The sequence below is a fragment of the Trachymyrmex septentrionalis genome, unplaced genomic scaffold (genome assembly GCF_001594115.1).
Source record: "Trachymyrmex septentrionalis isolate Tsep2-gDNA-1 unplaced genomic scaffold, Tsep1.0 scaffold160, whole genome shotgun sequence".
Taxonomy (NCBI): Eukaryota; Metazoa; Arthropoda; class Insecta; order Hymenoptera; family Formicidae; genus Trachymyrmex; species Trachymyrmex septentrionalis.
The window spans coordinates 267,866-281,958 of NW_017304759.1; the positions used below are offsets into that span (position 1 = coordinate 267,866).

General features: G+C 35.8%; 1 protein-coding gene across 4 annotated transcripts in view; it reads left to right on the forward strand.

The window, feature by feature from the left end:
• The window catches only part of LOC108746202, a 27,617-nt gene extending 16,566 nt beyond the window's left edge, over positions 1-11,051 (forward strand). For all 4 annotated transcript variants that reach the window (XM_018482822.1, XM_018482821.1, XM_018482824.1 and 1 more), the window contains 3 exons: positions 9,591-9,839; positions 10,179-10,356; positions 10,442-11,051. In XM_018482822.1, the coding sequence (XP_018338324.1) occupies positions 9,591-9,839; positions 10,179-10,356; positions 10,442-10,925 (911 nt within the window). In that variant the 3' untranslated portion in view covers positions 10,926-11,051. The remainder of the gene's footprint in view (positions 1-9,590; positions 9,840-10,178; positions 10,357-10,441) is intronic.
• Positions 11,052-14,093: the final 3,042 nt, after the last annotated feature.

The window sequence follows — 14,093 nt, forward strand, 5'->3', positions numbered from 1 at the left end:
TTATAGTGACTTTAGACGCGAGCGTTTTATGCGGGAGGGGGGAGAGGGCATACTGATCGAACGCATTCACACGTCTATAAAAACATTTCTTCTTACTTTCCCCCTCTACTACACTATCTCTTTGTCTTTCACATACTTTAAATATGATAATTTCATTAAGTCATAAATTAGAGTGAAATTAAAATGAATATTGAATTCTTTGTGTATCGGATTTTTCAATTACATTGATAAAATTGTTAGAGAAATGTACTGAAAGAACGAAATTAGACAATAATTACGTGCGATAAGCAATTAAAACTATTGACATACAAATCAAACAATTATTTCAATCGAATTCTAAGAGCGTTTCTTACAATTCGATGTACCGAAAACTTGTTAGACTTAATTGTATGTCAATAGGCGTTACAATACTTGTAGCACGCAATTATTGCCTAATTTCTCACTTTTACAAAAATTTCTCTAACAATTTTATCTGCGCTATTACGCTCGTAGCAATTATTACATACTTATGAGAAGTCTTATGAGAAACGCGCTCGCGCTTCTTAGCAGTCAAAGAGGTGTGAATATATAAAACAAAAACGTAAGCCAAATACATTTTAAAAGCTTATTATTATCTTAATTATAAAATTGTTATTACTTTATAGATGTTCAATGATTACATTTTGCTCTAATTTCTTGAATCGGAGGAATAAATTTGAATGCACCGTAATAGTGCTCGACACAACGGTTTATTGTAAATCACTTTCTTCACTCAAATATTAAATGCCTTTAAGTAGATATTAATAAGTAAATATAAATAAGTCACACGTTTTCACGATGAGATTTTTCTTTTATAAATTATCACGTTCAACATATTGACACTTCGATTACACTCACTTGATGGAACGAGGAATTTATTAATCGATTTATTAATTAATCGCTGACAATCATAAACGATTAATTATTCGGCGATTGAAAATCACACGAAGGAAGAAACACGTCTGTAAGTTTGTATAACAACACACGTGTGTTTACGTGCGGCAAGCAGCTGACAGATTTTCTTGGTTATGAGTGCAGTCACTACGTAGTAAGTGCAGTTCATGCATCAATAGGTCTAATTACATTATGTATTTTGATGCCTTAAATGATCTTATCGGTAATTTTCACGATCATTTAGGGCATCAAAATACATAATATAATTTATAGTAGTATACCAATCGAGAAGAAAATCAGAAAAGGAAGCACCGTATAGTTTTACGGGAACGGGAACAATTTAAGAGTGTTTTTGTAAATATTAGCAGCAGAACTAGTAGATAAGTACGTACCTAATGTCTCTAGTGTCTCTTTATCTATCTCCTTAAGAATGTTAGATGCTTGAGACATCGTAGAAATCAAATCTTGTTGATCTCTTATTTCTTTTAATGGAGTATTTGTTATATTACAACCTAAATAATCAATATCTGAAAATATGTTTTTATCAAAAGGATAAATTCCAGTGTATTTAAATATTATTAGATGTTATTTCTAATTGAATAACTTCAGTGAATGCTTCTCTAACAAGGCTTGTAATGTTATAGTCGGTTATTCGAGCTCCTGCGTTTATTCTCATTCACATATCACATGTTCGTAATAAATAATTTTAAAAGGCTTCATAAACGATCTGTCTAATGGTTAGAGCTTGTGAGTTGTGTGTGATAGAAAACTGATTAAATAAATATTATGATTCCTACAAAAATTGATAACATCCAAAGTTTCATTATGCCATCTATTATGGCCATCTAGAAGGAGGAGCACGAGAGTCTCTTTTAATGGATAGACAAATTTTGTAAAATGCTGCAACCATTGTAGGAAAAACTTGCTATTCATCCAACCTTTTGGTTGAGCAACACCTTCACTCTCTGCAGAAGCATTTATCATCAGACGTTGATTCATTCTATGTCTCGGAAAAATGAAAAACGGAGGAGATAATAACTGTTCGCACTAATGCAAAAAAGGACGGTAATATTCTTGCCCCTTTCAGCCGACGTGAGTTTTCCAATTTTGACGTACCGATTCCGCGGCCAAGACTTTCTGATGTTTCTGCACACTGATTCCCGTTTCGTCATAATTTTATATGTTAGAAGCAGAGAAATTATACTGTTTCATGAGTTTTTCAAAATAATAAAAAAAAACTTGAACTTGCAGTTTATTAAAACCAACAGCTCATATTAAGCTTATAGACTCAGGTTCTTAGCGAAAGATCAGTGTGTCTGGCCATAAAATCGTAATAAAAATGTTTGCTCACTTTTTTCTGTGTTGAAACGATGAGAAAGCTTTAGTTCTACTGCTAAATCATAAGTTAGCTTTAAAAGAGTTCCTTTTTTGTTAATGGCAAATAATAATTAGCCAAGTTTTTCACATAATTAGTTATTCTTCAGAATTTGGAGGAAAAGTTTTGATAAATCTAGTTTAGACTGCAAAGTAATTTCTTGACCCGATTTTATATATTTCACTTTGTCAGGCAAAGTCTTTCTTGCAGTACCATATCTTGAAGATGCTTCTCTTAGACTCATTTTTTGGTTAGAATTTTCCGAAGTGCAAATTATTATCATTCTACGCTTTTTTTTTATTCATGTTGCAGTTGTATCTTTTAACTATTGAAATTAAAATAATAAACACTAATACAAATGGAAACATACAAGATTGAGATTTATATTGTCCGACAATAGAAAAAAAACGTTCTGTCCGGAACTAGGGGACAGTAAATCCATTTAAAAAATTTTTTCTTGTGAAAAAAACCAGTGCACTGTATACATAAAATACAAAAATACTTTAAAAAATACTTACCGAAAGATATAACTCAATTCATACGTTCTTTGACTATGCAAATTCGTAGATATAATGATTTATAATTTATATGATGTAATAGCTTCCCATCAAACGCACGATCAATCGATCTCCTTAGCTGTGCACATGCGAGTGAAACACGTAGAAATCTAATCGCTGTTTGTTTTTATTTCCTCTGCAGGTTGCGCGGAATAACAGCTCGATAGCGATTCAACTATCACAGATATAGTTAATGTTCGGTATTAGGTGCCATTCGCGGCGTTAGGAGAACTCTCCCTATATTCTTTTATATTTTTCAAAAATTTTTTATTGGTTATGTAAACATGTTTAAAATTATAGAGTCATAGTATAAGATATTAATTATTATATAATTACAACCCAGTTAGATGTCTTTTTAGAATTATTTTTATATTTTTTTTAGATATATGAATAAAGTCATACATATGATACAGAAAAGATCATAAAGAACATAAGATAAAGAAAACACATAGATATATTCTATCAAAGTTGATAAGAGATGTTTTTTTAAGAATAAAACATTGTTTTATTCTTAAAAATTTTTTTCAAACATGTTTTTAATGCTACATACATGCTTTAAACAGTATTATAAAAAAACATGTTTAAAATATAATTTTTATCAACCTTGTATTTTATATATACATAATTTATATATTCAATATTTATGCAGGGTGCCCCTTAAGTAAGGTCGGAGCCGCATTGGGGACGTAGAATGGGTCAAAGGGAACAAAAAATTTTTATACCATTTTGCAATTTTCGCAATAGTTAACAAGATATTAATTATTATAAAAATGGCCGAGTATTGGTCTTTAATAATTTTTTTCTCAAATATCATTTTTACAGAAAAAAGTAAGAGACAAAAATTGTTTATTTTCTTCTCATAAAATTCTGAGAATTTTTTCAGAATTTTTTAATATCATATTTTCTCATGATAATAAAAATAAGAAAATGCAGTACTAAAAAGTTGATAAAAAATTCTGAAAAAATTCTTAGAGTTCTATGAAAAAAAAAAAACAATTTTTATCTCTTATAAGTTTTTTTTTAAATTGATAGTTTTTTGTAAAATTGATAGTATTTGAGAAAAAAATTATAAAAGACTAATGCGGCCATTTTTAGTAATTAATATTTTGTTAACTATTCCGAAAATTACAAAATGGTATAAGACTTTTTGTGCGAAAAAGTTATCTACATGGCCCAATAAAACGTGTACAAAATTTTAGCTTGATCGGATAATTTCTTCTGTGTGCACCAAAGGCTCAATTTTCAAGATTTTAATTAAAAAATCAAGAAAGTTCAACTTTCTACCGTTGGTAGATTACACCTTTTTTTATGCAGCATTATATAATATGTTTGTCGCGTAAATGGAGTAAAGAAACATCTATGTAGATTACAGTACTTGCCTGGGTTGAATATTAGTATCTAATCACTTTCCTCCCTTCCTCCCGCGCGCTTGCTTTTGCGTCATGGTAAAGCTGCGGTAATGCTCACCGCGTCTTTCGTCTTATCACTTCGTCACGAGAGATTGTGTAGTTTTGGTGCAAGTTCCGTTTTCTGATGTACAATATTAACTCTTTTTATTGCTTTATCACTAACTCAGTGGATACTTTGTTATTCCTTGTTCTTCCCTTGTGCTAACCCTACACTATCGAGCTCTTTTTCTGCAAAGTTATAAAGCCCTCAAGAATGGCTCAATCAAAATTTTTTTTTCGTCAGACATTTGTCTGTCCACTTTTTGGTAATCCAAAAGATTTAAGGCTCACTCAACTCTTCACTTATAAGGAAGTACTCACATGCTGTGCTCATGAGAGGCGTATTTTAGGTATTGATTCGGGAAACAGAAAATCCTTTTCAGTTATTGGGGTGAAAGGGTAGCGAGAAAGATTATCAGTCTTTATGAAAAGACGTCTATTCCCATTGTTTTGTATACACATGTTGTACAAAATATCATAAAATATCATAAAAAATATAGAAAAGTCATAAAGTATACTTACAAAGCCAACAGAATCTCAGCTTTACAAAAAAACATTAATGACTTCAAAGCAATTGTCAACTATTTATTCGACATTGCAGCATGCAAATACTGTAATTTCTAGTCCTGTTCTTGTCCGAAGAATCGAAAAGTTCCTCAGAAAGAACAGGCTTTTCTTCATGACCAGAGAAGGACCCGAGTCAGTCGGATGCCTCGTATAGAGGCGTCGACATTCCTGAAACAATAAAGCTTATAGAAAGAACTAATCATCGCGACAAAATACAAAATAGACGAGTACCTACATCAGTAAATGAACTGTAGATATCTGTACGAATGATGTTCAAGTCCACTAAGGAGGCTTGACCGCGAACCTTTTATTCGCGGCGTTTCGTCCCGGTCCCACACTACTAGACTCATCAATAAAGCGATATAGTGTAGGACCTGCCTTAGACGCCTGGAAATGAATTTAGATTGGTGTCCTATTTAAAGGGAATTCGCGTGGCTATAATGCTCATGCGAATCCGAACGAATCCCGTTGGACCTCTGATGGCGAGTTGCAACAGCACCTTCCTGTTCCACTCGTCAAGAATCTTTACCATGTTTACTTGAATCTGAAATTTCAGAAAGCGAATCATATGATTCTGATTACTCTTACTTAGCACCAGAAAAGTCTGCGTGACTTTGAGAGAAACGTCATTTACTAGTCAAAGGTATGGCGTAAGTGATAAAGCAACAGCAATGATAGCTACTGCAGTGCTTAAAAATATTGGACTAGTATCTCGAGATGCCCCAGAATTAGTTACAAACTGAAGTAAAATAAGATGAGAAAAGAATAAAGTTCAGGAAGAGTTGAAAATACAAGCACAACAACATATCAAACTACCTAAAAACACTGTATTTAGATGGTTGAAAAAACGATACACTCACTCAGGTCAAGCAAGGAGCAAAGTTTTATCGACGCACTGTAAAAGAAAAGCGCATTTCAATAATATCCGAACCTGGATCAAAGTATTTAGGACACGTAGGGTCGAAATCAGAGAGTGCACAGGATATTTGTGACAGCATTTATGAATTGGTCTTGAAGGCAATAGATTTGAATGAGCTTATGGTTGTATGGTGTATAGTTGTTAATACACGGGAGCAGAAGGTAGTGTAATTAGGTTCCTCCAAAAAAAAATGTGATCGATCGCTCCAGTGGATGATATGCCTTCTTCACTATAACAAGCTTTCATTTCGGAATTTCTTTCAGTTTACTTATGGAGCCATATCTGGACCAAAGTCATTTGCTGAACCTATAGGTGTTCGACTTCAAAACTGAGAGCCTTCCCCAGTCGTTTCCTATAAGACTATTGATTGCTGTTTATCTAAAGTGGAAATCTGAGTGTAGATCTGAGTAAGGACCAGTACTGGATATTTCTAAGGCAATTCAATCCGGTAATTGTCCACATGACCTTAACTGTCGAAACCCAGGTATCTTTAACCACGCTCGCTGGCTGACCTGTGAAAGTAGAATATTGCGTTTATATATGTCCATTGAAAAACCAACGACAAAGCTGAAAGACGTATAGGGTGCGGCAGAGAAACTTACTTTTTTTAAAGGTTAATAAAAACGAAACTATTGCAGATATCGGTATAATTCTTTTTTCCTCTTACAGATCACCTCATCAAATTTTTTTTCATGCACTTTTGAAAATTACATCTATCAAATGACGGCCGCCGTTGTCTATGCACTGATTGAGTCGATTTCTGAAGTTTTGCGTCACTCTCTGAAGCATGTCCACCGGTATTTCGGCGATGGCGTTCCGAATGTTTGTCTTCAGGTGAGCTAGGGTCTCTGGTCGATCGTTGTAAACAATAGACTTCAAATAACCCCATAGGAATAATGAAGCGCGCTCGAAAGGCACGTTGAGTGGCGACAATGGAGCGGCCATTACCAAAGTATGCCTCGACGGCAAACGCGCGATGCTCTCTTGTCCAAAGCATGATCGAGACTGGCTGTGGGGGGGAACAAAAATTGAGGACCTATCCTTTCGGACGCACCCCCTCCCAGCTTCCTACCTTCACCCCTTGCCGTTTGGCGCGTTTTTCAAAAAAGTAAGTTTCTCTGCCGCACCCTGTACATACTTAAGGTCTATGCCCCGATGTAGTTTGCAATAAAATGCAACAGTTCTATTAAAGACGAAATGAAGTATTTTTTATACCATACAATAGTCACGGTACTTACCAAAACAATACTTACATGTGGTTGATGCCACCATTGCAATGCTTTCTTCGCATTCCCGGAAAATGTTCTCTCCATGATGACGGCGTACAGTCCGTCTAGATGCATTACGCCCGAAATTTTACAAGCCCGAGACCGAGAATCAGATGAAAGTGCTGAACAATTACTATCCCTTCCGGAAATCAATTTCTCCGCAGACGATTATTATAAAATAATTGATTGGTCTTCTGTTCAAATCAAGTCGCTTCCAGTTCTCAACCAAGTAACAAATCAAGTGTTATCAGATAAATTGTCGAGTAAGAGGAAGAGCGTGTTTCTAGATTGGGAATTTCTTCCCTGCTACACCCAGGCAGTTGAACACATGGTAAAACTCGTGATTGAAGCATCTTCTCAAATGTGTGGCAGCGATGCAAGGGATGGTTTCATTCGTTGCACAATGTTGTCAAGTCAATCAATACCAATTTTTTATACGAAGTCTCAGTTCTCACTGTAAAGTGTATACATTACACATTTATAAGGAGCGCAATTACTTGTTTTCGCGAATAAAAATATTAACAAATGAAAAAAAATTTTTTTAAATATAAAATACAAAAAAATATAAAAATACAAAAAAAAAACAAGAAAAAGGAATCCGACATTCACCTCCGCGTGGTGGGTTCTGGGCCACTTGCTCCGTTAGGAAAGTGGGCGAAAAGCTGCATTTTTAGATACTTTGTATTGCCCGTAGGCCATTCCTGTCGTTCGAAACCGCCCACGAGTGTTTCTTTTTTTTCTCCATTTACGCAACAAATACATAATGCTGAATAAAAAAGGTGCAATCTACGATAGAAAGTTGAATTTTCTTGACTTTTTAATTAAAAATTGAGGCCTTTGGTGCACACAAAAGAAATTATCCGATTGAATTGAAATTTTGTACACGTTTTATTGGGCCACGTAGGCAACTTTTCCGCATTATTAGAATTTGATAATCGAAAAAAATTGTTTTCCACTCCACCCTAATATATACGTATATACGAGTATACACATATATATATGTATTATATTGTGATATAATTTACTTATACATATAAGTAAATTATATCACAATATAATATATACTTACTATACGAGGATCGTTTGAAAAGTCCGTGCAAAGTCACTGCTGATGGCACTACTGGCGCGTATCAAGGTTAGATTTAGTTAGTAGCATCTCTTGGAGGAACACACACCAAGTTACAGCCAGATCGGTCTATTTGTTTGTGTTTGGCATTCATTTGAATCGAGGAAGTCGAGTGATTTTCAATAACGCACCAGCTCACACCTCAGCAGTTGTGGTCGCAAAATTAATGGAATTAGGGTTCCAACTCGTCTCACATCCCCCCTATTCTCCAGACTTGGCTCCCTCGGACTACTATTTGTTCCCCAATATGAAGAAATGGCTGGCGGGAAAAAGATTTTATGGAAACGAGGACGTGATTGCAGAAACAAACCCCCCCTCGACTTCCTCGATTCAAATGAATGCCAAACACAAACAAATAGACCGATCTGGCTGTAACTTGGTGTGTGTTCCTCCAAGAGATGCTACTAACTAAATCTAACCTTGATACACGCCAGTAGTGCCATCAGCAGTGACTTTGCACGGACTTTTCAAACGACCCTCGTATACATATAAGTAATGTACTTTATTAAATTCGGGATAGTGTTATACAAATAATTATAAACGTGGATCTCGGACTTGGACAATTTCGCTAATCTCTTGCAGCACACGGCGCGTTGTCGACTTTTCACTCTTTTCATTCGGAGACGACTGATTCTTTTTCCCGGGGTCATCATCGTATTCCCCACATATAAATATATCTTACGATTAGCGTTCAACTTTGCCGGCTTTAATCGTCCCGTCCCGCAAGTTATTGATCCAGATAAATACATATAGGAATATCCTACAATATTATTATATTTAATTAAAAAAATACTTCATTAATAGTTTTTAAAACGCTCTCGAGGTAAGTTACATGAATATATGATGAAAAAAATGGGGAGTTTCATTTGAAAAATTCATAGTAACCTTGCTCTTATCTTGATAATCAAAGTCAAACCAATGGTCTTATATCCTCTTCGAAGTCATACAACTTTTGTCTGAAACATTTGGTATCTCTTTCCCGTATCTTTTATACTTTACGAGATATTTTAATGCGAAAGTTAAAATGGGATACTTAAAGATTTTTAGTACTGCCAGTATATATTAAAATACAATCTTAAAAAGAAATACTTGTCTTGAATATGTTACGATATGCATTTACAAATTCAAATGACTAGACATTTCTGTTCCCATTACATTAATTGAACAAATTAGTCTTTATATATGCAGCAAATTTATTTATTATATATTTTACACATAATACATAATTTTGTATATTGTTAATAGCAATTTTTATTAATTTATAATTTGTTGTAAAATAATGAGTTACTTCAAATTCATTTCACATTTTCACGATAAGCTTATTTAATGTTTTTCTATCGATTAAAAAATGCTATTAGAAATATTCTTTTTGTAAAAACAATTATTTAATAAAAATATTTTTTTGTACATGCTTTCAGTGATATTAGAAGTTAATTGTAAAATGGAAGATCATCCTTACACAACTTTAAATTCATTTACATATGTTGATTGTGTGAAATCTTTATCTGAAAATGTTATTGAAGGAAAAGAGAGTGACGATTTTCTTATACAATTATACAAGGAACGAAGATATTTATATGATAAAAGTCATAAAGATTTTCAGAATAAACAGATAAAAGAAAATGCGTGGTTCGAAATTTCTACTATTATGCAACAAAAAAACCTAGGTTAATACTTTTGCATTATTATAATAATAGCTACGTTACCCCCTGGTAACAAGCTACGTCATTTTGTCGTCATTTTGACCAGCTTGCTATCAGGGCTCCGTATAGCAAAGGGTCATATTCACGTCACAATTATTGAATCTCTATAGTCAGGAAGAAAATATTGTATGATGTCATTGTGAGATTGTCATAACAAAATAACACATATTATAAAGACATTCGCACGTCACCATAATTATTGTGATGTAACTAACATTTTTTGCTATGGAGTAATATGATATTAGTGTATGTTTAGATTTTACAAATAACTAAATTAATATTACAATTTTTATTTTTTCATAGGTAAGCGATACACACCTAAATATTGTCAAACAAGATGTACTTCTTTAAGAGATCAATATAGTCGTGAAAAAAGAAATATTAGAAATAATTCCAAAAGTGGAAGTACTTGTTCAAAACGGAGAACATTTCCATTTTTTACTCAATTATCTTTTCTGGACAATTTTATTAAAAGGAGAAGGTAAGTGATATTACATTATAAAATTAAAATAATTTTTTTTTATTAAGAATTCTTTTAATTGAGAAATGTTTTGTTACTTCTTTAGAACTTTTTTCAACGTTGAACGAAATAGGAACGCACTTCAATTCATAAAAGATACAGAAGCAGTAATACATGAAGATAATAATAATGAATCTACTAGCGAATCGGAGTATGAGCAGCAAAATACTATTAAAGTGCCTCAGAAAAGAATTATTAATATGTGTCAAGATACGTCTCGAGACATGGAGAATCTTGAACAAGTATATGATCGAGATAGTAACCGTACCAAACAAATAAGTGGTTTAAGGTTTAAAAGACGTAAAATTGAAGATTCAAAAAGTATTGATGATACATTGACGAATATCAGTAAAACAATTCTGAATTTCCTCAAAAGTACGAAAAAAAACACTACAGATAGTATAAAAACAATTGATCAGTCATTTGCTAATTATATTCGCGTACATTTAGAAAATATTTCAGAACCCGAAAAAACAGTAAGAAAAAAGATGATAATTGATGCGCTTACTGCACCAATACCCAAAAAATAATGAGAATTACTGTATTTTAAAAAATTTTTTAAAAGTATGCTTTTAATATTGTGACTTACATTTGTGTTTAAAAAATTAACTAGTATTATAAAACTTTTTATTGTAATATTCTGTAATATAATATTAGCGGCACTCTTATATGATAAAAAATTATTGAAGTAAAGATATATTATCTGTTATTTTTTTTATTTTTTACAGTCGGTTACTAAAAAGTTGCAATACTTTTTCGATGGGTTTCGGAATGCAGTGCACTCACCGAGTGATTGATTCTTATTTGTGGATACATGAATTGAGCATTCCGTTCCAGTTCCATTTCATAAAGATCACTTTCCTCCTTCGGCTCACCTCTTTCTTTAACTTTGTCAATTCTTCCGTCCATTACAGGTTTGACTTTCTAAAAGCTCTTTTTCTCGGCATCGATTTTTCGCATGCCTCCAAGATTACCTCCTGTAACTCTCCGGCCATTCTCTCTACTTCTTCCGCAGATCTTGGGCCGAGGGCTCCAAGCCTCGATCCGGATAGATCTTTTAGGCTCCCACTGAATCGCTTCCAGTCGGCCCGTCGTGTGTCAAACCTACTGTTTGCAGTTCTACCGTCCTTGACGTCAGCCCGATCTCCACGGGACTGTGGTCACTGGTTGTCCATTCTCGCCTCGCCTTCCATATGTCGATGAATTGACTTATTTGAAGGGACACCAGGGTTACGGCTATGACAATCCCCTCCTCGTTTTGAAGGTGGGCTCTTGATGGACTTCGTTTATTATCTCAAGATCAAATGCACGGATGAGGATCTCGAACTTCTTTCCTCTTTCGTCAGTCTCATGGGAACCCCAGAGCGACGATTGCGCGTTGGTATCTATCGCCAATATGAGTCTCAGGGAATGAAGCACCTTCTTGAGGTGCCTGAGATGGCCTTCAATTTCGTCGCTGTACTGAAAGTAAAATGACACGACGTATATTGATAGGCCGGAGGCCTTCACTTCCGCACACACGCAGTGGGCCGTGCTAAGCTGCGAGACAAATATCATCTGCAGTCGGGGATTGCTGACCGCTACCAACGTTCCATTCCGAGTGCAGCAACTTTCATCCCCGTTCCTAATCCATAGAAGGTGTGGCTGTCGTCTTGCTTCCTAACATATGATTCCTGCAACAGGATGTCAAGATGTTTCTCGGCGATGAGCTGACGCACTTCACCTATTACCGCAGCTGATCGCCCCATATTCAGTTGCAGTATCTTAACTCCTAGTAACTTGGAGCCGGCGGATGATGTCGCTTGAGCGTTTTGTGCTTATGATCCACATCTTTGTGTGTCACATCTTTGTAGGACTATGCTAACTTCACAATGGTACCTTTTGTTTATGTTTGCTACTTGCCCTTTTCGTTGGAGTGCATATTGCTTTATGAGATTATCACATCGTTCCAGGGCTATTTTGACAGCGCGAAGTTTGCTAACTGTCTTTGTTGACTCTCTTTGAGCGTCACATCTCTCTAGGACTATCCTGATACTTCGACCTTTGCTAATCTTAGCTATTCTCTCAGCCTTGATGTTCATACTTTACCGCCTTACTCTATTGTTGTTTTTGTTTTTGTGTTTAGCTTCCATATAATTAAGAAATTTTCTTGGTAGAAGGAAGAAGTCGAGTGGCGCACCTACCTATACGCCACTAAATCTGCTTACTCCAGGGGGGGCGACAGGTACCCTGGAGGCGTCGTTCGCGATTGCTCGGTTTCCGTAGCCATACAGACCCTAAGCACGACTTCCTACACCTTGGCCTTTGAACGAGCGCCATTTGGAAACGCTTATCATTGAGCATTCATCCATCGTTATTTGATGATTGATGTGAGCTGGAAGAATAAATCGTGCGTTAGACACCCTGGTTTCGACGAGGCCCAAGGCAGACCCGGGCCGCGTCGATCCCAGAGGAGTCCTCCACCTATCGCCACCGCTTTCCCTTCCGAAGAAGGAGGCGGTAGCGGCAGGGCTAGAACGCACGTCGCTACGTGTTTCTTTGCCGCACAGGAACCATTTGATCAGTGTGGTACCGACTCGTAGCTCTACTGTGTTTTGGTCGCTTGCCACATAGGAGCCATTTGACCAGTGCGGTACTAACTCGTGACTGTGCTGTGTAACCATAGCTTCCTCAGGGCAAGCTGACCCCGATCCCAGCACCAAAGAGTCTCCAGCAGGGAAATCAAGGCGCTAAGAGAGTCGGTAGCCCCAGAATGCCTGCCATCAATTTTATAGCTTCCCTGGGCAGGATCAACCCCGACCCCGGCTCCAAAGAACCAAAAGAGAAATCAAGGTGCCGAGAAGATCAGCAGTCTTAAGATGCCATATACCGTCAATTCCATGTTCGCCACAACAGTGTTTAGCCGTCCTAAGACGTTTCCAGGAGCACCAACGCGGAGGTAACTGTGTGTGACTTGGAGATGAAAGGCTGTGTGTTGCGTTCCGCTATGAGCCTCGGGAGAGAGTCATAGCCGCTCCCAGTAAATAGGGACAGCGGAAATCTTGTTAATCCATTCATGCGCGTCACTAATTAGATGACGAGGCATTTGGCTACCTTAAGAGAGTCATAGTTATTCCCGCGCTTGCTTGAATTTCTTCACGTTGACATTCAGAGCACTGGACAGAAATCACATTGCTTTAACACCCTCAAGGGCCATCGCATTAGAGTTATCTGGACGTAATTCCTGAACGCAGTCCAACTGTTTAAAGTTCTATATTACTAAAGTAGTGCATTTCTTTATCTTGCCGACAGCCTTCCTATTGACTATTTCACCGCTATTTTTGACCTAATTGTCTGTAGTCCAATAAGCGCTTAGTATTTATTGTTACATATTGGTATTAGGTCTATTTGTGTTGCATAAAATCCCCAAATATTTTTGCACTTAAAATGGGATAAATACATATTTTGCCTTAAAAAAAAAAGAAAGCGAAGATATCGAGTGCCAAAAATGCAACACAAACAAGACCTATTATTAGGGCCAGTTCTTTGTGGCTAAACTTTTGCATCACTCTCTTTTGAAGAGAAAAGGAAAATGAACTGGTGCATAAATTGGTACATATTAGTACATAATAAGACGGGGAGCACAGACTCTTGCATAAGAATGAAATCACATGATGCGGAAAAAAGCTACGGAATAGAGAATGCGTCATTGAAGCAAC